Source organism: Prionailurus bengalensis, chromosome E2, assembly GCF_016509475.1.
Source record: "Prionailurus bengalensis isolate Pbe53 chromosome E2, Fcat_Pben_1.1_paternal_pri, whole genome shotgun sequence".
NCBI lineage: Eukaryota > Metazoa > Chordata > Mammalia > Carnivora > Felidae > Prionailurus > Prionailurus bengalensis.
In genome coordinates, this window is record NC_057352.1 from 5223954 (window position 1) to 5247212 (window position 23259).

The 23259-nt window shown below is 40.8% G+C and overlaps 1 protein-coding gene across 1 annotated transcript; it reads right to left on the reverse strand.

The window, feature by feature from the left end:
• Positions 1 to 1779: 1779 nt before the first annotated feature.
• Positions 1780 to 23026, reverse strand: LOC122495235 (zinc finger protein 420-like). Its single transcript, XM_043600987.1, has 5 exons — positions 22934 to 23026; positions 19615 to 19741; positions 19017 to 19112; positions 13517 to 13530; positions 1780 to 3204 (listed from the first exon to the last, which is right to left on the reverse strand). The coding sequence occupies exons 1-5, from the start codon at positions 23024 to 23026 to the stop codon at positions 1780 to 1782; spliced, it is 1755 nt and encodes a 584-aa protein (XP_043456922.1).
• Positions 23027 to 23259: the final 233 nt, after the last annotated feature.

Here is a 23259-nt window from a genome sequence, read left to right on the forward strand (position 1 = left end):
TAAACCTTGATTCTTCTCTCTTTATCTTTTGGGTATCAATTAACAGTTTTGCTTGGTGGTTACCATGAGGACTCAGAAGACATGACAGTCTATTTTAAATTATGTACAGCTTAATTTTGCCTACTGAAATTCTTTCAGGCCTGAGGTGATTCTTCAAACATGTGAATGTAGAATCCTAGCCATCTTAGGAAGGTTTTGCTCTTCTCTTTCTGATATCTGTGAACATTTCTTCCTTTCAATCACATCAGTTGATATTCTGTACTTGTAACTATTGCTATGATGAACCTGCATCACGTTTTTCAGTGGACTGACCCTCTTTCCCTTAAAGACCATTTAGTACAACTTTTTATTTGTAATACACACTTGTAGTTGAAATAAATGGACAATGGTGTCCTGAACACCTCTTTCATGATAATTACAACAAGGTTAGAGGCACAGAAAGTATCTCCATTTAGATTTGATTCAACTCTTCTTTACCTTCCATGGAAAATTACATATGTATGAGTCCCACCTAAGAAAGAAGGGAACTCATGTCATTGATGTAGCAACACTCAGCTGCGTACATTCACACGCCCACTAGGAATTAATGAATTTTCTGAAGTGATTTGAGAATAAGAAGTATATTGATGTTTACTAGTCACAAATCTTAAAAAGGTTAATGTAAAAACATTGAGATTATACCTATGCAAAATCCATCCCTTTTATCATTTAAAGCATAATAGCATATACATTATCTAAATGTTTAACTTTGTATTATTCCTTCTAATAAGTATTTTGATGTAATGTCTGAATACACTGACTTATTGCTTTCTGCTGTGATCCTGTGACACGTGTTGACATTTTATGTTCAGTTACATATATTTTTAAACGTACTTTTCTTTCAACTTACTTTCCTTTTGGTACTCTCTGATGTTTTCCAAATGGTGTATTTATGAAGAAGGGCTTTCCTCATGCATTAGGTTTGTATGGTTTCAACTCAGCATGCATTTAGAGATATTGAATAAGGATTGAATTCCAGCTGAAAGCTTTGTCATTCAATTTACATTTTAGAGATTTCCTCTGATATGGGAATTATGATGTTGAATAAGTTAGGACATCCACCTAGGGGTGTGCCACATTCATCACATTTGCAATGTTCATCCTATGTATGAGCAATGTGATGGTGAGTAGGGCTTGAGCCAAGTGAAACGTTTCACCACATTCTCTACAATTGTAAGGTGTTTCTCAAGTATGAATTTGGTGGTGTGGAATGAGGCTTGAGCACCATTAAAGGGCTTCCCAGATTCTTTTTTGTGTGTGTAAAATCATCTCTATAACACATTCTCTGACAAGAAATCAGGGATCAGCATTGGTTATCTTGCCACATTGTTTACTTGGGTATCGTTAAACCTCAAGGTGGATTCTGTGATGTGGAGTAGCGTTGAGCCCTCCTTAAAAGTTCTCTCACAGTCTTGGGGTGCCTGGGTGGCTCAGTCGGTGAAGCATCCAACTTCACCTCATGTCGTGATATAGCAGTTTATGGGTTCGAGCCCTGTATCAGGCTCTGAGCTGTCTGTGCCGAAACCTCAGAGCCTGGAACCTGCTTTTCATTCTGTGTGTGTCTCTGCCTCTGCACCCTCCCACTCATTCTATCGAAGAAAAACTTTTTAAAAAGTGGGGGAAAAATTCCTTCACAGTCTTAAACTCTGTAACATTTGCTCCAAGACGATTTCTGTAATCTTGAATAAAGGATGATTGGTGATTAAAGCCTTTTGCACACGGTGCATTGGTAAGGGTGGCTCAAGTATGAATTCTGCGATGTTGATGAAGTTCTGAGCATTTGGTAAAGCCCTTGCCACATATCTGACATTGGTAAGGTTTCTCTCCAGTGTGAATTCTGTGATGGACTTTAAGGTTTGACTTAATCCTAAAGGCTTTGCCACATTGTTGACATTGGAAAGGTTTCTCTCCAGTATGAATTTTGTGATGGTAATTAAGGTTTGACTTCAACCTAAAGGCCTTGCCACATTCTTGACATTTGTGAGGTTTCTCTCCACTATGAATTCTCCGATGCTGACTAAGGGATGCTTGCTGGCTAAAGACCTTGCCACACACTTGACATTTGTAAGGTTTCTCTCCAGTATGAATTACATGATGCTGAGTAAGTGTTCTTCGCTGGCTAAAGACCTTTCCACATTCTTGACATTTGTAAGGTTTCTCTCCCGTATGCATTCTGTGATGCCGAGTAAGGGATGATTGCCGCATAAAGGCTCTACCACATTCTTGACATTGGTAAGGTTTCTCTCCAGTATGGATTCTGTGATGCTGAGTAAGCCTTGAAGGTAAATTAAAGGATTTGCTGCATTTGTTACATTGGTAAGGTTTCTGTCCGGTATGAATTATGCGATGTAGAAAAAGGGTTGAGTATCTGCTAAAGGCCTTACCACATTCTTTACATTTGTAAGGTTTCTCTCCGGTATGAATTATGTGATGTTGAGTAAGCTGTGAGTACACTTTATAGGCCTTGCCACATTCTTTACATTTGTAGGGTTTCTCTCCAGTATGAATTCTGTGATGTTCAGTAAGTTGTGAGGAACAGTTAAAGGCTTTTCCACATTCTTGACATTGGTAAGGTTTCTCGCCAGTATGGATTCTGTGATGCTGAGTAAGGGATGATGGGTGGTTAAAGGCCTTGCCACATTCTTGACAGTTGTAAGGTCTCTCTCCAGTATGAATTCTGTGATGTCGACTAAGGGATGATTGCTGGGGAAAGACCTTGCCACATTCTTGACATTTGTAAGATTTCTCTCCAGTATGCCTTCTGTGATGCTGAGTAAGGGATGAACGGTGGCTAAAGGCCTTGCCACATTCTTGACATTTGTAAGGTTTCTCTCCAGTATGTATTCTGTGATGCTGAAGGAGGGATGATTGGTGCGTAAAGGCCTTGCCACATTCTTGACATTTGTAAGGTTTCTCTCCAGTATGTATTCTGTGATGCTGAGGAAGGGATGATCGGTGGCTAAAGGCCTTGCCACATTCTTGACATTTGTAAGGTTTCTCTCCAGTATGTATTCTGTGATGCTTAGTAAGGGATGATTGCTGCTTATAGGCCTTGCCACATTCTTGACATTTGTAAGGTTTCTCTCCAGTGTGGATTCTTTGATGCTGAGTAAGCAATGGTTGCTGGCTAAAGGCCTTGCCACATTCTTGACATTTGTAAGGTTTCTGTGCAGTACAGATTCGCCTGTCTGCATGGAGTGATGACCCATCCTTAAAGGTTTGACCACCTTCTTCACATTTCTCAATTTTCTTTGCAGTATGCGTTTGCTGATTTTGAGATAGTGTCGAGTGCCTGTCAAAGGTTTTGCCACATTCCTTGCCAATGTACCTTTTCTCTCCAGTACCACTTGTCTTATATGTATTTAGCCTTAATGATTGATTACACATGTTCCCGGATTCACTATATGTGTATGGGTTTCCACCCCCATGAAGCCTCTGATGATCAGCAATACTGGAGGACTGCTTCAGAGCTTTCCCACATTCATCATGTTTAGAAGTAATTTCTCCCCTCTGTGTACTCTTACTATTGGTATATTTGGAGTTTGGATAAAACACTTCCTCACCTTTATTAGATTCAAAATGGTTTTCTTGCAGAGTCCTCAGACGTTTGCTAACATGAGAGCCCTGGTTAAGACTGTGTCTCAGATTCACTGTATTGAGCCAGTGTAGCTCCATTGAAAATATTCTGGTAATGTTGCAGGGTCACCTCCTCTGTGAAGTACCTCCCAAATTGAGACATGCTAGGCCTTTTATCTTCATTTTTGAATGTCTGAGTTTTAGAAATATTTGACTGAAAGGTCAATCCAATCCCACTTTCACAATGGTTCACAGCATTGTTTTCAGTGTGGATGAGGTAACTTTCCAAATGTTCCAAATTTTCTTTGCACAAATATGTATGTTTGCATGTTTGATTGGAACTTCTGCTTACAGATGCACACTGCTTTGCACAAATAGTGGATGTAAAAAGGGTGGTTTTCCAAGATGTTTTATGTCCTTCACCACTTGGGGCCATGAGGTTCTTATTATGGGCAGTCGTCTCAATTGGACTACGTCCTTCATGAAACTTCTGATGTGCTTCATTCTTTCTACCACTGTCCCAGTTTATCATTAAGTGTAAATTCTCAAGGGCATGATGTTTCCATGTACCCTGTGACACATTTTGGGAAGAGGCTTCTATGCATGGCTTTGGCAGGAAGCTCTGGCTGCCATGTGAAGATATAGCTGAAAGATAGCAAATAACAAAAAAAGGGACATCATTCCAATTACTACTCTCACATGAAGGTACTGACAACTTCTAATATACAACCTTCAAATCAGTCTGAGAATGTCAGGAAGATGGTTGAGAAGGATTCATCGGGACTTCATTCTTCCTTGACACAGAAACTTACACACAACGTGAAAACGTTGCCTAATAGATCATTCTGTAGTTGTTTAATGGTGTAGCACAAATCATATTCCTGTGTCACAAAGAATCAGGAAATTACCCTCTGAGCCAAAATTTAGAAGGAAGCACATTTAATTTAAAAGTCAAACAGAAATTAGGAAAATACGATATAGCAAAAGTAGGAATAAAACAACAGGACGAATTTGTTTTCAGAAGTAACCCAAAAATTTCACAGACCTATAACACCATCAAGTAAGGATGAAAAATGGAAGTTCACCTAAAATCAGAAGTGAAGAACTAAAACAAGACACAGTACATGTGATATCATAGAAATAAAAGTAATCATAATTGGGAAAAAGGATAATTACATGCTAACAAATAGGTATCCAAAAAAAAAAAAAAGTACCTATTTCAAATAAGGTATAACCTACCTGACATCATCATGGAGAAAAAAATGTAATGAAAGAGGAACCTGGGTGGCTTAGCCGGTTGAGCATCCAACTCTTGATTTTGGCTCAGGTCATGATCTTAGGGTCATGTGATGGACACCCGTATCAGGCTCTACCCTAAGCACGAAGCCTTTTTAAGATTCTTTCTATCTCTCCCTCTGCATTCTCTCCCACTCACTGACTCTCACACTCAAAAAAAAAAAAAAAAAAAAAAAAGAAAAGAAAAAAGAAAAAGAAAAAAGTCAACAGATCTACCACTACTAAGTACATTAACACTGTAAAAAATAAAGTCCCAATGAGACCCCTGGGTGGCTCAGTTGGGTAAGCATCAGACTTCAGCTCAGGCCATGATCTCCACAGTGCGTGAGTTCGAGCCCCTCATCAGGCTCTGTGCTGACAGGTCAGAGCCTTGAGCCTGCTTCGGATTCTGTGCCTCCCTCTCTCTCCTCCCCTCCCCTGCTCATGCTCTGTCTCTTTCTGTCTCTCCCTGTCTCAAAAATAAATAAAAACATTAAAAATGTTTTTTTAATTAAAAATAAATAAAAAAAATAAACTCCCAGCAAGGAAAACTCTTATGCCAGATGAATTCATAGAATAATTCATAGACACACATGACAAAGTACTTGAAATCTCCCCAGACATTTCTAGGGAGTGAAGAGAAGGGAGATTATGAAAATCCTTGATCATACCAGCCTTAACAGGTTATCAAAGCTGAAGGAAGATGCTACAAGTATAGAAGACTCTGAATTACCATCTTTAGGGAAAATTCATGCAACGTCCACCATAAAACTAAGCAAATAGGGGAGCCTGGGAGCCTAAGTTGGTGAAGCACCTGACCCTTGACTTCAGCTCAGGTCATGACTTCAGTCGTGAGATCAGGCCCCATGTCCAGCTCATTACAAACTGAAAAACCTGCTTGGGATCCTCATTCCTCCTCACTCTCTGCCCCTCCCATTGTCCTCTTCCTTCCTCTCTCTCTCAAAACAAATAAACAAATGAAAAACAAACTGAATCAAAAGCACATTTTACCATTTTATGACATAATCAACTGGGAATTCTTCCTGAAATTCAAGAGTGTTTCACCATATGGAAAACTATCGAGTTGGGACTGCACATTACAGACTAAAGATCACAAAGAGAGGATTATCTTAATTGATACAGGACAGGAAGTGAGCATATTGGACACCATTTCATGATTAAAGATACTCAATAAGGAAGAATCCAAGGAAACTACTTCATCCTAATAAAGATCATGTATGTGTGAAAAGCTGAAATCCAACATAATCGATGAGAAGGCCAAAAGCTCCTCCTATAGGATCACAAATAAGATATTGAAGCAACTTTCCCATGTCCATTCCACACAGTACTGGCACTATTCAGAACAATTAGGAAAAAAATACATAAAAGGAAACCAAATTGGGGGCGCTTGCTTGGCTCACTTAATTGTCTGACTCTTGGTTTTCAACCTGGCACTATGTGAGTTTGAGCCCCACATCAGGCTCCATGCTGACAGCACAGAGCCTGGTGGGGTTCTCTCTGTCTCTCTCTCCCTTTCTCTCTGCTTCTCCCAACTCCCACTCTCTCAAAATAAATAAACTTAAAACAATTCTAAAATGGAAACAAATTGGAAGAGAAAAAGCAAAATTATCGCTGTTAGAGGATGACATTATCTATACAAAATCCAAGGAAACTTTTTTTTTTGGTAATCATTATTATTCATTTCTTCCTAATTTTTCTACTAGACCCTCCACTTTCAATTTTTTATGCTATAAATGATTGAGTTAATTATTGTATTTCACCTTTTTCTTTTATTACACCTCAATCAACAAAAGAATGAAGAAATTTAGCTAAAATTCTGTCAAAGGAAATGCTAAAGAAAAATAAGAAAGAAGTAAAATGAAGATCCAAATAAACATAACATTGAAAGTAATTCCGTTTCTCCAATACAACAAACTTGACAATACTTTAAAATATTTACAGTAAAAAAAAAACCCCACCAACGAAAAAGACAAATGGAAAAGAAAACGAGGCAACAGTTACACACAGAAACATATAGTGTGATAAACGATTCCTAAAGCAAACATACACTAACATATTAGACAATTTGGAAAAGACCAAGACCACATGCCTTCACTGGTCAATGGACCAAACTTTTAAACAAGTAATTCCTTGGATGCCCTGGTGGCTCAGTTGGTTTAGTATCCAACAGTTGGTTTTGGCTCAGGTCATGATTTCACTTTGTGAGTTCCAGCCCCACACTGGGCTCTGCACTGATAGTGGGCACCCTTCTTGGGATGCTCTCTATCTCTATCTCTCCTTACCTCTTCCTTCTTATCTCTCCTCTCAAAATAAATAGTTATTAAAAAGGTAATGGAGAACATTATATTTTTTTAAAAAAGCAATTGCTGATAAAATTAATCAAAATTCTAAAAATAATAGAATACAGGGAACCCATTGAAAATCATTCTAGGTGGCTGGCATTACCCTGGTACCCAAGAGGAGATAACCACAATACAAGAACAAAAAAAGGCTAGTTTGTCGAATATAAATATTGCTACACTGGCCTTCTTTTGACATCCATTTGCATGATGACGTTTTTCTAGCCCCTCACTTTCAACTGGCTGACAATTTCAGGTCTAAATTGAGTCTTTTGTAGACAGCAGATGAATCAGTTTGGGTTTTTTTTAATCCATTCAGACACCCTATGTATTTTGATTGGAGTGCATAGTACATTTCCCTTCAAAGGAATCATTGACTAGATACCTATTTGCTGCCATTTTATTATTACTTTTGGCATTGTTTCTGGATATTGTGTTCTGATACTTTCTTGTCTTTCTCACTTTTGGTCTCTCCTCTGAAGTCAAAGACTATCCTTAAACATGTCTTGGAGGGCTGTTCCAGTGGTCACAAACTCCTTTAGTTTCTGTTTGACTGGAAATCTCTCTCTCTCCTCTAGTCTGAATGATAGTCTTCCTGGATAGACTGTTCTTAGCTGCCTATTTTCCACATTCAGCCTTTTGAATCTATCATGTCCCTCCCTCAGGGTTGCCAAGTTTCTGTTGAGAAATCTTGAGCTGGCCTTATGCTTTTCAGGATGGGTGAAATACTTCCTCTGTGTTGCTGCTTTTAAGATTTTGTCATTATCACCATAGTTTGCTAATTTGATTCCAAGATGTCTTGGTGTTGGCCTCCTTTTGGTGATTTCGATGGAGTTCTGTGCCTCCTGAATCTGCAGGTCTGTTTCCTTCAACTGATTAGGGATGCTTTCTTCTATTATTCCCTGAAGTAACTTTTCTGACCCCCTTTCTCATCTTCTTCTGTGACCCTGTAATATAAATCTTATCACTTTTGAGGGAGTCCCTGATTTCCTAAGGCTATTTCATGTTGCATAGTTCTACTCTGTCTCTCTGTCTCTCTCTTCCCTAAGTTTCACTATTTTCCATTATTTTGTGTTTAAGGCCACCAATTTGCTGCTCTCATTCTTCCAACATGCTGTTCATTGAGTCAAGTGCATTTCTCATCTCATTTATTGCATTTTACATCACTCTTCCTTTGCTAAGCCTCTTATCTCTGTAGTCAGAGCCTCACTGCTGTCTTCTTTTCACAAGCTCAGTGAGTATCCTTATGATAGTTCCTTCAATTTTCCATTTGGAATGTTACTGATACAGTGTTTCACTGAAATGTCTGGCCACGGCCAAATCTTGTTGTTTCATTTTGGATAAATTCTTCCATCTTGGCATTTTGTCTACATCTCCACCACCCTCTGTATGTTAAAATAGCCAGTTATGTCTCCTGCTCTATCTTTGATGCCAGTGGTGTGCAGAAGCTCTCCTGCCAGTGTTTGGACCCTGTCCTCAATGGGGCGAGTTTTGACTGGTTATGCTGTGGTCTGCTTGTGAGATGAGACCGGACATCAACTCCACCAGAACTGAGGCCATGCAGAACTGTGTGGTCACATGTGGTGTGGGCAGCAGATTATGCAGGTCCCCTGAGGTAGGGGCCAACCTTGCTGGGATTGAGTCAGGCTTGACTGAGAAGGGCAGTTCCACCAGAGCATAGGGGCTTGGGGCTTGTTGTAAGCAAGGCAGGCAGCCAGTGTCCCCGCTGAGCCCTTTCTCTCAGGGTGCTCTGTGTTCATGCTGAGGAACATGGGAAGGAAATGGAACAAGTCAGCTCCTTTGTTCCCCATGATGCACCTCATTGAAGGGCCCCTAGAATATCAAAGAATCTCACTCATCTGTGCCCCAAATGCTCTTCATATCACTGTTTCCATGCTGTCTACCCCCAAGTTGTGAGCCTACCTTCTGTCCAGGACAGGGCAGTCCCCTCCTGGATCTTTCCAAGCTAAGCCCGCCGACTTCAAAACTCAAGGCTTGAAACCACACTGTTTGTAAGAAAGCACAAAATGCAGGCCTTCTCCTTTTCCAAGACAATGACATTAGGGAAACGTTTTCCTTGTGCATTCTTCTTTGGGCTCCACTCTCTCTCATCCTTCTCCACAACCACAGTTCCCTGCTTTCAGCAGCACTATAATCTGTTGCTCCCCCGGCCAAATCTCTATACTTCCTACAACCTTCGATGTGCCTCTTCTCTCTCATCAGCTGGGTAATTCCTCTGTCAGTCTTAAGGTTGCTTTTTGGGATACGTAGGACGGTTTGGTGGTTAGCTAGATGTGTTTGTGGGATGTGATGAGGGTAGGGTACTCCTAGTCTGTCACGATACTATCATCTTCTCTGAAGAATCCCTATTTTTTTTATTTTAAATTATTATCTTTTGAGACAGAGTGTGTGTGCAAGTAGGTTAGGGGCATAGGGAGGCAGAGACTCTCAAGCAAGCTGCATGTTAGGTGTAGAGCCTGAGGCAGGGCTTGATCCCATGACCCTGGGGTCATAACCTGAGCCAAAGTCAACAGTCAGACACTCCACCAAGTGAACCACCCAAGTGCGCCTAAATAATCCTCATTTGGAAAAACCTGCCAAAACTCAAGCAAATTTTACAAAATTGGAGATCACAAACCCAACAAATAAGAATTCATGGTTTATACACAATAAAGAACAGTCCCCCCGCAAAATATAATTACAGTAACAGTAGCATCACAAAGAATAAACTACTTAAGACTCTACATAATGCTAGAGGTCAAAACTGGTGCAGAGAAAACTATAAAATATTGTGAAGGAATTGAAAGAAGAATTAAGTGAAAACACATCCATGTTCTTACATTGGAATACTTCAAATTATCCAACTGTCACTATACTCAAAGTGATCTACTGATTTCATGCGACCTCCATCAAATTCCCAGTGACATTTTTGGCAGAAAGATCACAACCAAATGGAACATTCGCATGGGTATGGCAGGATAATATATACCCACAATAATCTTGAAACATAAAGAGTATTCTCGTGGCACCAAACTCCCTAATTTACAACATACGACAAAATCAGTTGTCAAAATAATGTACTACAGAAAAAAACAGACACAGAATAATAAAAAAGTGATGGTGAGCTACGCGTGCACTTCAATGTCAATGTGACATTGTGTGACGTATGAAAACGAACAGAGCATCTTCTTAAAACTCATTCTGATTTCGATTTTTATGTGGGGTCTGACTTTGGAAATTTCTCACAAACCTGAAACTCATGCCAACATCTTCACTTCAAGAGCCACATTTCTATATTCCAAGAAAAAAAAAAAAACACAAGAAGAAATCATGGAGGACTTTGAACTTGAAGAATAATGAGGAAATTACTAAGCCTCATATCATGAACAGAAGCAACCATTCTCCTTAAACACTTACTACACAGTACAGACTATACAGTTTTGCATGAATTCACCCATCTATCCTAGTAATCTATGAGAACAATAGTGTTGTTTTGCATCTTTCACAAGAATATCTGGCAAAATTGCAAGAATAGTATAATATGTGTCTTTATCCAGATTATCCGACTTTAAATTCATCTAAGAGGAACACACCAACCATTAGACAGAGACAATCCTAAAAGTAAGTTTACCGAAAGTTTCAACGTGGTGATGGTAATGCAAATATATTAAAACCAAGAGGGGCGCCTGGGTGGCGCAGTCGGTTAAGCGTCCGACTTCAGCCAGGTCACGATCTCGCGGTCCGGGAGTTCGAGCCCCGCGTCAGGCTCTGGGCTGATGGCTCAGAGCCTGGAGCCTGTTTCCGATTCTGTGTCTCCCTCTCTCTCTGCCCCTCCCCCGTTCATGCTCTGTCTCTCTCTGTCCCAAAAATAAATAAACGTTGAGAAAAAAAAATTTTTTTAAACCATGAAACTGAGTAACATAAAGAGAAAAGTGAAGATTCCACATAAAATACAAAAATTACCAATTGAATACAAAAGAATAAAAGTGATAGAATGAAAAATGTTTACTCTCCCTGAAACTAACTAATGTTTTCAGTGACTTATAGATTATACATCTATTTGTGGAGAAAGGTTTTTGTGACTTGCAAATACACCACAAACACACAAACTCAGAAATACAGAGGAGGACAGAAGGAGGGGAATATGGCAGTGTAGGAGATGCTGGGCTCACCACGTCCTGCTGATCACTTAGATTTCACCCACATCTGCCTGAATAACCCAGAAAACCGCCAGAAGACTAGCAGAATGGACTCTCTGGAGCTAAGCCTAGACAGGAGGCCCACAGAAGAGGGTAGGAAGGGCGGAGAGGCGGTGCGCACTACATGGACTGGTGGGAGGGAGCTGGGGCAGTGGAGGGGTAACCTGCCCTGCAACGCAGAGCTCCCAGTCTGACTTGCAAATGCAGAGGGGCCATACCGAGTGTTTTCTGACAACCAAGCGGGACATAACATCTGGAATGTTATAAGTCAACAGCTCTGCTCCGAGAGCAGAAGGGCAGGAAGATAATGGGAGGAAGAGTTGTTGAACCCTGGAGGACAGAGCTCAGCTCACCAGGGAACAAAGGTGCTGGCCAGCGCCAACTCCCTCGTCCATCCACCCGCTGAAATTCCAAAGGGAACCAGTTCCCATTACAGAACTTGCTTGAACTGCACAATCACCCACACTGTGCTTCTATGCAACCATCCCTCCAAAGGGTCTGCCTCCCTCCCAGTGCTGCAGGGCCCCTCCCACAGCGGACCTTGGAGCACCAAAGGCAGGTGAGCTGAGCCTGCCCCTCCAGCCCCTGTGTACCGGGAGGATCCACCCTGGCTAATACACCAGATCCCACAGAGGAAGCACCACAAGCCTGGCAGTGTGGTAGTAGTCCAGACAGGGGCCACACCACTCCACAGTGAGTCCTGCCCCTGGGAGAGGGGAAGATAAGGTACACACCAGTCTGACTTTGGTCAGCGGTGGGCTGGGGGCAGACATCGGGTCTGACTGCGACCCTGCCCACCAACACAAGTTACCCCAGACAGCACAGGGGAAGAGCCCTGCAGTTCTGTGCCACTCTAGGGACAATCCAATATGACAAAACAGAAGAATTCTCCTCAAAAGAAACGCCAAGAAGTAGTGACAGCTAACAAACTGATCAAAAATGATTTAAGCAATATAATAGAAAATGAATTTAAAATAATAGGGTGCCTGCATGGCTCAGTCGGTTAAGCATCCGACTTCGGCTCAGGGCATGATCTCGGGGTCTGTGAGTTCGAGCCCCGCGTGGGCTCTGTGCTGACAGCTCAGAGCCTGGAGCCTGTTTCAGATTCTGTGTCTCCCTCTCTCTCTGACCCTCCCCCATTCATGCTGTCTCTCCCTGTCTCAAAAATTAAATAAACGTTGAAAAATAAATAAATAAAATAAAATAAAATAAAAGCCATAAAATTAATCGTTGGGCTTGAAAAAACTATAGAGGACAGCAGAGAATCTATCGCTACAGAGATCAAGGGACTAAGAAACAGGAGGAGCTAAAAAATGCTATAAATGAGGTGCAAATTAAAATGGAGATGAACACAGCTCAGATTGAAGAAGCAGAGGAGAGAATAGGTGAATTACAAGATAAAATTATGGAAAAAGAGGAAGCTGAGAAAAAGATAAAAAAAAATTCAGGAGTATGAGGGAGAATTAGAGAACTAAGTGATATGAAGAAACGCAATAATACCGCATAATTGGGATTCCAGAGGAGGAAGACAGGGAAAAGTGCTGAAGGTGTACTTGAAGAAATCATAGCTGCAAACTTCCCTGATCTGGGGAAGGAAAAAGGCATTGAAATCCAAGAGGCACAGAGAACTCCCTTCAGACGTAACTTAAATCGATCCTCTGCATGACATATCATAGTGAAACTGGCAAAATACCAGGATAAAGAGAGAATTCTGAAAGCAACTAGGGATAAACATGCTCTAACATATAAAGGGAGACTGATAAGACTCGTGATGGATCTATCTACTGAAACTCGGCAGGCCAGCAAGGAATGGCAGGAAATCTTCAATGTGGTGAACAGAAAAAAAATGAAGCTGAGAATCCTCTATACAGCAAGTCTGTCATTTAGAATACAAGGGGAGATAAAGTTATTCCCAAACAAACACTGAATGATATCATCACCACTAAACCAGCCCTACAAGAGATCCAAAGGGGGATCCCGTGAAACAAAGTACCAGAGACATCACTACAAGCATGAAACCTACAGACATCACAGTGACTCTAAACCCATATCTTTTTATAATGACACTGAATGTAAATGAACTAAATGCTCCAACCAAAAGACATAGGGAAACAGAATGGAAAACAAAACAAAACAAAATAAAACAAAACAAGACCCATCTATTTGCTATCTACAAGAGACTCATTTTAGACCTAAGGACACCTTCAGACTGAAGTGAGGAGATGGAGAACTATCTATCATGCTACTGGAACTCAAAAGAAAGCTGGAGTAGCCATACTTATATCAGACAAACTAGACTTTAAATTAAACACTGTACCCTTTATAAGTATACAAGAATTGAGATCATACCATGCCTACTTTCAGACCACAATGCTATGAAGCTTGAAATCAACCACAGGAAGAAGTCTGGAAAACCTCCAAAAGCATGGAGGTTAAAGAACACCCTAAAAGAATGAATGGGTCAAGCAGACAATTAGAGAAGAAATTTAAAAATATATGGAAACAAATGAAAATGAAAATAGAACAATCCAAATGCTTTGGGATGCAGTGAAGGCAGCCCTGAGAGGAAAATACATTGCAATCCAGACCTATCTCAAGAAACAAGAAAACTCCCCCCCAAAAAATATAACAGCACACCTAAAGGAAACAGAAGCAGAACAGCAAAGACACCCCAAAGCCAGCAGAAGAAGACAAATAATAAAGATCAGAGCAGAAATAAACAATATAGAATCTAAAAAAACAGTAGAGCATATCAATGATTCCAAGAGTTGGTGTTTTGAAAAAATAAAATTGATAAGCCTCTAGCCAGGCTTCTCAAAAAGAAAAGGGAGATGACCCAAATAGATAAAATCATGAATGAAAATGGATTTATTACAACCAATCCCTCAGAAATACAAGCAGTTATCAGGGAATACTATGAAAATCTAATGCCAACAAACTGGACAACCTGGAAGAAATGGACAAATTCCTAAATACCCACACACTTCCAAGCTCAAACAGGAAGAAATTGAAAGCTTGAACAGACCCATAATCAGCGAAGCAATCGAATCAGTTATCAAAAACCTCCCAACAAATATGAATCCAGGGCCAGATGGCTTCCCAGGGGAATTCTACCCGACATTTAAAGCAGAGATAATACCTATCTTTCTCAAGCTACTCTAAAAAGTAGAAAGGGAAGGAACACTTCCAGACTCATTCTATGAAGCCAACATTACATTGATTCCTAAACCAGAGACCCAATAAAAAAAGAGAACTATAGCCCAATATCCCTGATGAATATGAAATAAAACATTCTCAATAAGATACTAGCAAATCGGATTCAACAGCATATAAAAAGAATTATTCACCATGATCAACTGGGATTCATTCCTGAGCATCAGGGCTGGTTCAGCATTCGCAAATCAATCAACGTGATACATCACATTAGTAAAAGAAAAAATAAGAACCATATGATCCTGTCAATAGAGGCAGAAAAAGCATTACACAAAATTCAGCATCCTTTCTTAATAAAAACCCTTGAGAAAGTCAGGATAGAAAGAACACACTTAAACATCATAAAAGCCATTTATGAAGAGCCCACAGCTAATATCATCCTTAATGTGGAAAAACTGAGAGCTTTCTCCCTGAGATCAGGAACACGACAGGGATGTCCACTCTCACCGCTGTTGTTTAACATAGTGTTGGAAGTGCTAGCATCAGCACACAGAAAACAAGAGGAAATCAAAGCCCTCAAAATTGAAAACATGAAGTCAAGCTTTCACTTTTTGCAGATGACATGATACTACACATGGAAAACCCGTGATAGACTCCACCAAAAGTCTGCTAGACCTGAAACATGAATTCAGCAAAGTCGTAGGATACAAAATCAATGTACAGAAATCAGTTGCATTCTTATACACGAATAATGAAGCAACAGAAGGCAAATAAAGAAACTGATCCCATTCATAATTGCACCAAGAGGCATAAAATACCTAGGAATAAACCTAACCAAAGATGTAAAATATCTGTATCCTGAAAACTATAGAAAGCTTATGGAGGAAATCGAAGAAGATATGAAGAAATGGAAAAACATTCCATGCTCATGGATTGGAAGAATAAATATTGTCAAAATGTCAATACTACCCAAAGCTATCTACACATTCAATGCAATCCCAATCAAAATTGCACCAGCATTCTTCTCGAAACTAGAACAAGCAATCCTAACATTTGTATGGAACCACAAAAGACCCCGAATAGCCAAAGTAATATTGTTGAAGAAGAACAAAGCGGGAGGCATCCCAATCCCAGACTTTAGCCTCTACTACAAAGCTGTCATCATCAAGACAGCATGGTATTGGCACAAAAACAGACACATAGACCAATGAAATAGAATGGAAACCCCAAAACTAGACCCACAAAAATATGGCCAGCTAATCTTTGACAAAGCAGGAAAGAATATTCAATGGAAAAAAAGACCGTCTCTTTAACAAATGGTGCTGGGAGAACTGGACAGCAACATGCAGAAGGTTGAAACTAGACCACTTTCTCACACCATTCACAAAAATAAACTCAAAATGGATGAAGGACCTGAATGTGAGACAGGAAACCATCAAAATCCTAGAGGAGAAAGCAGGGAAAAACCTCTCTGACCTCAGCCGCAGCAATTTCTTACTTGACACATCCCCAATGGCCAGGGAATTAAAAGCAAAAATGAACTATTGGGACCTCATGAAGATAAAAAGCTTCTGTACAGCAAAGGAAACAATCAACAAAATGAAAAGGCAAACAACGGAATGGCAAAAGATATTTGCAAATGACATATGAGACAAAGGGCTAGTATCCAAAATCTATAAAGAACTCCCCAAGCTCCTCACTCGAAAACCAAAAAATCCAGTGAAGAAATGGGCAGAAAACATGAATAGACACTTCTCTAAAGAAGACATCCAGATGGCCAACAGGCACATGAAAAGATGCTCAACGTCACTCCTCATCAGGGAAATACAAATCAAAACCACACTCAGATACCACCGCACGCCAGTCATAGTGGCTAAAATGAACACATCGGGAGACTATAGATGCTGGCGAGGATGTGGAGAAACGGGTACCTTCTTGCACTGTTGGTGGGAATGCAAACTGGTGCAGTCGCTCTGGAAAACAGTGTGGAGATTCCTGAAAAAATTAAAACTAGCGCTACCCTATGACCCAGCGATAGCACTGTTAGGAATTTACCCAAGGGATACAGGAGTGTTAATTCACAGGAGCACTTGTACCCCAATGTTTATAGCAGCACTCTCAACAATAGCCAAATTATGGAAAGAGCCTAAATGTCCATCAACTGACGAATGGATAAAGAAATTGTGGCTTATATACACAATGGAATACTACTTGGCAATGAGAAAGAATGAAATATGGCCTTTTGTTGCAACGTGCATGGAACTGGAGAGTGTTATGCTAAGTGAAAGAAGTCATACAGAGAAAGACAGATACCATGTATTTTCACTCTTATGTGGATTTTGAGAAACTAAGGACCATGGGGGAGGGAAAGAAAAAAAAAACAGGTTAGAGAAGGAGGGAGGCAAACCATAAGAGACTCTTAAATCTGAGGACATACTAAGGGTTGATGGGTGGTGGGAGGGAGGGGAGGGTTGGTGATGGGTATTGAGGAGGGCCCCTGTTGAGATGAGCACTGGGTGTTATATGGAAACCAATTTGAAACCAATTTGACAATAAATTTCATATTAAAAAAGAAATACCAATAGGTATTGTTTTTGAGTCTTCTATAGCATTAAAAGTCTACGTCTCCTTTATGTTTTGTGCTGGATTACATTCACAATTTTAAGGCATTTGAACTAATGTGATACACATTTTCTTTATTTGCAGCAACAGAAAAGAGATAAGGAAGAGTATCTATGGGACATGAAGGCAGAATAAAATGGAAATTTACAGGACAGAACTCTCATTCACAATCTCTACTTTAAACAGCAATTCCTACAGCAAACATAGGAGGAATCCTTCATTTTCCAAAGCAGACAACAAACAAGGTGAAATGAAGGAGGAAGCTTCCAGAATAAATGAGATTTATTTATTTAAATTATGGGAAGAAGTGCACATCTTCCCATATGATACTTAATGATAACAGCGAAAAAATATCAACCTTCTAGTGGAGGGATCCAGCAGAGAGCACACAGGAAATAAGGAACCTGTAATGGGTGACACTGGGATCAGGTGGCTAATGTTCTTCAAAGGACACAGAACGACAGCTGCGAAATAAATGTCCAGAACAAACATGTAAATTACAGTCTAACAGCCAAAAGGAAAATAACCATTTTATTCAAATATCAAGCCACTACTCCATGGCAAACAATTCAAATGATCATGTTAGAGAGACTTATGGAGGAAGAAGAGAGAACAGGTAACTAAATGATATCAGGAAAACTCTGCAAGACCAACAGGTCAACCCAAATGATCTACCTCATACCTCATGATGCACATGCGATGTCAGAATTTTCATCTTATAAGTCAGAAATGAATCTCATAAAGAGCCACGCAAGGTGAAAACATTTATGACAAAGGCACAGGAAGTTTCTATTATACAAGAAAAAAGATGAAAATTATGAAGTTACTGAGAAATAACGTACCCATTGAGTCTTTATGGCAGGCTGTGAGTTCTAAGTTCTCAGTGTTCTAGTTCCCCTGTGGCATTAATGTTGGTAGGAACATTAGAATCCACATGGACAAATTATTTCACCATTGAGGAATGGAAGACATCAATTGGAAATTTCTTAATATCATTCATAAGAAAAATAAGCTTCTGAAGTGAAATAGAGCATGAGATTTTCTCATTTTAGAAAATGCTTTTTTATCTGAGGGAATTACTGAATCTCAGTGTTGTATGATTAAGCCTAAAGCATCAGTGGGGCGTCTGGGTGGCTCAGTTGGTTGACCATCCAACTTCAGCTCAGGTCATGATCTTGTGGTCTGTGAGTTCCAACCCCACATCAAGCTCTGTGCTGACTGCTGGAGGCTCCTTCAAATTCTGTCTCTGTCTCTCTGCCCCTCCCCCACAATTGCTCTGTCTGTCTCCCTCTCTCTCTCTCAAAAAAAACATTAAAATTAAAAAAAAAGATAGCCTCAGGAACATTGGAAAGCACAAACCGGAAATCACGTGATCCCTGTCTCCAGTGCTGCTGGGATTTGGACACCAAAACCCACTCAGTCCAGCACTACTATGACACACTTCTCACGAAAACAGAAACTGGGAATGACTTACAATACAGTTTCTCAGAATATGGAGAATTCTCCAGGGCCTCAAAAGCAAAGGAGAATCTTTCAGACTTTGGAGATACTCAAAGCACAAGGGGAGTCTCCTGGCACTCACTGTGGATGTGATGGACCATCACTGGAGCAGAACAAAGAATCCTTCAAGAATGTAAGAGTATGATGGCTTGGAAAGATGATGTCCCGCTATGAGTGGGACAGACATAAAACTGGGCTTCCAAACTAATTTCCATTCAAGGAGAGCTACTTGAGCCATATTTTAAGTATTTGCATATCACCACTGTCATCTGTTTTGTTCATGCCCACCTACCTGCTGGTGAGGCTACCGTCTTCTTTCTCTTCACATCCCAGAGCTCCCTCTTTTGCTCCAAAAAAATGAGCAGGTGTGGTTTCGACACAATGAGGCCTGATTATCAGAAAAAACAAAAAAAAGATCATACCTGTTTCTCAGATTCTTTCAGCCCAATACTGTGCTCAGTACACGAGAGAGGACATTGTAGAATTCCAGAAAATGATTTCTGAATGCTCTTGTCCAAAAGCCCCTTTAGTATACTTGACAGGAATTTCCAACGTTCACATCATGACCTCACGTCCAAGTACTACCACTACAGGAATGAGTAGCAGTTGGGACCTTAAGTGGGCAGTACCATATTATGCCACTCAATGTTTACAATTACCACTCATCTACAGATGATGATGCTCTTACCTCACCGTAAAGAAAGGGAATCTACAGCTGGAAAGGAAACCTCATGAAGATATTTCTCTATATCTACAAACTCTACTTCTTTCTCTGACTGCAGGGATCTGAATCCCAGTCATGCAAAGAGGATGCTTCCAAGAGACAGTCTTCCAAGGAAGAAACAAACCCGCGAGTGAGGTTTGGGAAGTCTGGAAGGAGTTATCCTCACCCAAGAAGAGGAGGTGTCCATAGGTCTCTAACATCACATCCCTGTACAGTTGTCGCTGACTCTGGTTCAGGCATCCCCATTCCTCCTGAGAGAATTCTATGGCCACATCCCTGAAGGTCAGCAGTCCCTGCAACAAATACCACAGTTACCAAGTAGCCATAGGCAGCGTTCATAACGGTACCTAAGATGCAGGAAGGAGTTAATGTCACCAGCTGGACCCCAAGACCTGACCTTCACGGCTTACTTGTTGATACCCACTGCCCTCAGTCCTTCATTTTATTTCACTTCTTCTTTCAACCTTATCTGTTACTTCAGGCAACAACACCCCAGGGCCATCGTCTCTTGTGATGGAAACAGAAAGTATACAACAAAAGGTATGTCATCTGAGAAAGAGCTTATACCCACCCTGTCTGAGCTCATCCCCTGACTCACTCCTAAGCAAGTAGACAGTGGTGTCAACCACGGGGAGAGGATTGTTACCATGACCTCATTATAATACTAAACTCTCCACCTGAGAGCGAGCACAAACCTCATTTACTATGTAACATCCAGAGTAGGTATGGAACTGCTTGTTTTCAAAAAGCAAACATTCCAATGTGTATTTATTTATCTTTGAGAGAGAGAGACAGAGCAGGAGCAGGGGAAGGACTGGGAGGGAGACAGAATTGGAAGCAGGCCCCAGGCTCTGAGCTGCCAGCACAGAGCCCAATGCAGGGCTCCAACTCACAAACCACAAGATTTCGAGCACACAGACTGCATGATCATGAGCTGAGCTGAAGTTGGATGCTCAGCCAACTGAGCCACCCAGGCCACCCTGTATACAACTGTTTTCTTCAGACCCAAGTGTAACCTGATCTGCACCTTTACATAAGGTGATGGGCTCTCCCTCTAATTCTCCACCCTGACTATATATGAAACCATTCCCTTCCTGGGGTCTCTGCTTTGGAAGTGATTCCCTGTGGTCTCCTTTTTTTTTTTTTTTTAATTCTTTTTTTCAACATTTATTTATTTATTTTTGGGACAGAGAGAGAGCATGAACGGGGGAGGGGCAGAGAGAGAGGGAGACACAGAATCGGAAACAGGCTCCAGGCTCCGAGCCATCAGCCCAGAGCCTGACGCGGGGCTCGAACTCATGGACCGCGAGATCATGACCTGGCTGAAGTCGGACGCCCAACCGACTGCGCCACCCAGGCGCCCCTCCTGTGGTCTCCTTAATTGTTGAACATCACATTTCCTTTGTGTGACAACCCCAGTTGGTATAGATTCTATCTGTGACCACCAAGAAGTGAATTCCTGTTTGTTTAGGTATATTGGGAAAACTGGTTCTGACTTAGAGGGGTTTCCTGCTTTCTGCAGGAAGACCTTTTTCAACACAATGATATGCTTTCATCTATTTTCTTACTTTGAGGTAAGAACCAGTGTAAATATTGTGTTTATTCAAGCGAATTTATAAAATGAAGGCATCAACAAAGGCATCCACATTTTTAAATACTATATTCACATCACGTAGTATACCTGGTGTCTATTTCTTAGATGGAAAGTCTGGGTGTGTTACAATGTACGTAGCATATTCTAATATGAATTACAATTTCACAATGGTGCATTGAAGAGCTTTATTTTTTTTTAAGTTTATATGCTTATTTTGAGAGAGTGAGGGAGAGAGCAATGGAGAGGGGTAGAGAGAGGGAGAGAGAGAGAATCCCAAGGAGGCTCCCCACTGACAGTGCAGAGACTGACTTGGGGCTCCATCTCAGGAACCATGAGCTACTGACCTAAGCTGAAATCAAGAGTCAGATGCTAAACTGACTGAGCCACCCAAGTGCGCCCAGATTCTGCATTGCTGACAAGACATTAGCCTATTGGCCAGGGAATAGATATTTGAATAACAAAGAGCAAGAATTCAAAGGCAGGAACTCATGGAGTACTTGGAACTAAATGGGTTTTATAACAACCACAGGTTCTACTAGAATAGCAAAAAAGGCAACAAGGAGCCTTTCTGAGCATTTCCTACTTAGTAGATAGCATCTACTCATTTTTCATAAATAAATGGAAAATGAATAATAATCATAATTATAAACAATTATCATCTGTGAGAGCAAACAGGTTATTCTATTTCTCTGTGGATATTTTGTCAAGCATCCAGTACATGGAAGAGATTCCGTTTTAACCCGGGTTATCTGACCTAGAGTTGATCTAAAACGACACAGTGGTCAATATCCAGACGGGACCCAAAAGCAACGTTAGTAACACGTGTGAAAGCTGAAAAGAATGATGGAAACCAGAAAGTGTCCACACAAAATTGATCTCCTGTTTTACACTTCATGCACACATCCATACATTTAGAAAGCAGTTATATATATATTAAAAGTGATACAGTGGAGGGCCACCTGGGTGGCTCAGTTAGTTAAGCATCTGACTTCTGATTTTGACTGAGATTGTGATCTCCAGGCTCCTGTGTAGGCGCCCTACATTGGGCTCTGCGATGATAACAGGGAGCCTTTTAAATTGTCTCTCTCTCTTCCTCTCTCTCTCTGTGCCTTCTCCACTTGTTCTCTCGATCTCCCCGTCTCTCACACAAACTACAGGAAACAAGGGAAGAGCAGAAAATGGTCGTGGAAACTAAGAAACATCTTCAATGACATTACACTCATGAATCTAGTTTTGGATAATGATGCTTAGGTCTTTTATTCACACTGTCAACACAAACACATTGAATGATATACATAAACCAGCTGTTATTTCTGAATCTAGTATGATGAGGGATACAAACAGGAAAACGTGCACCTTCACCAGAGAAGGCTGACCTAGGGCCTGCAGAGTTTTAAAAAGCATCAAGTAGGTGCTGGTTGCTACATTCTTAAGGGGTCTCCTGACTGCCTATACATCTCAATAAGTAACGTTGAACTGAATGGTAATCACCAGAGAAATCCTGCAGAAGCAGTTTTACACTCAGAAATTCAAAGGAAGGGCCTCCTGAGTTGCTCATTGGGTTAAGCCTCTGTCTCTTGGTTGTGGTTTCAGTCATGATCTCACAGTTCATGAGTTTGAGCCCCCAGTAGGGCTCCATGCTGCCGAGTATGTGGAGCCTGCTTGCGATTCTCTTTCTCTCCCAATTTTTCCCCGTTCCCCCCTCCCCTCACGTGCTCTGTCTCCTTCTCAAAATAAGTAAATAAACTTAAAAAAAATAAAAGGAACATTTGTGATCTAATACTGTGTGCAGCTCCCCTTCCCCCCAGGACATATAAGCTTCATGAAGCCACCGTATGGCTCTCTCTGCCCACAGGTCCAGTCTCTGTGCTACTCCAATAAGCTATCTTGCATCATCCAACATCTCCAGAATTGTTTCTTGACCATTGTGCTTGATGATCCCACCATATACTGTTTCATTGAAAGCTTTTGTTTCAATCTTCATTTCTGCTCTATTCTGTTTCAGGATTCGAAGGTGCAAGCATGTAAACTATGGGATTCTTCTTTTCTTGTTCTGAAAATACAAACTAAATAGAATAGATTTGCATCAAGAATGTGGAGTAAACTAACAATCTACAGGATGGAGGTCCGAGTGATTTAGAACCTCCACTCCCAGAAGTCATTATCTCTACTACACAAAGGTGAGAGCCTTCATTGTCCAGTGGCAACGGGTGAGAT

What these genes read in the sequence shown, in the direction of transcription:
- LOC122495235 (XM_043600987.1), bottom strand. Translation starts at nt 23,026, where the DNA reads ATGAAGATTGAAACAAAAGCTTTCAATGAAACAGTATATGGTGGGATC. An exon ending in TTCTGGAGATGTTGGATGAT is followed by an intron (nt 19,742 to 22,933) that starts GCAAGATAGCTT and finishes TATTTGTTGCAG; the next exon opens with GGACTGCTGACCTTCAGGGA. An exon ending in TGGACACCTCCTCTTCTTGG is followed by an intron (nt 19,113 to 19,614) that starts GTGAGGATAACT and finishes TCTGATAATCAG; the next exon opens with GCCTCATTGTGTCGAAACCA.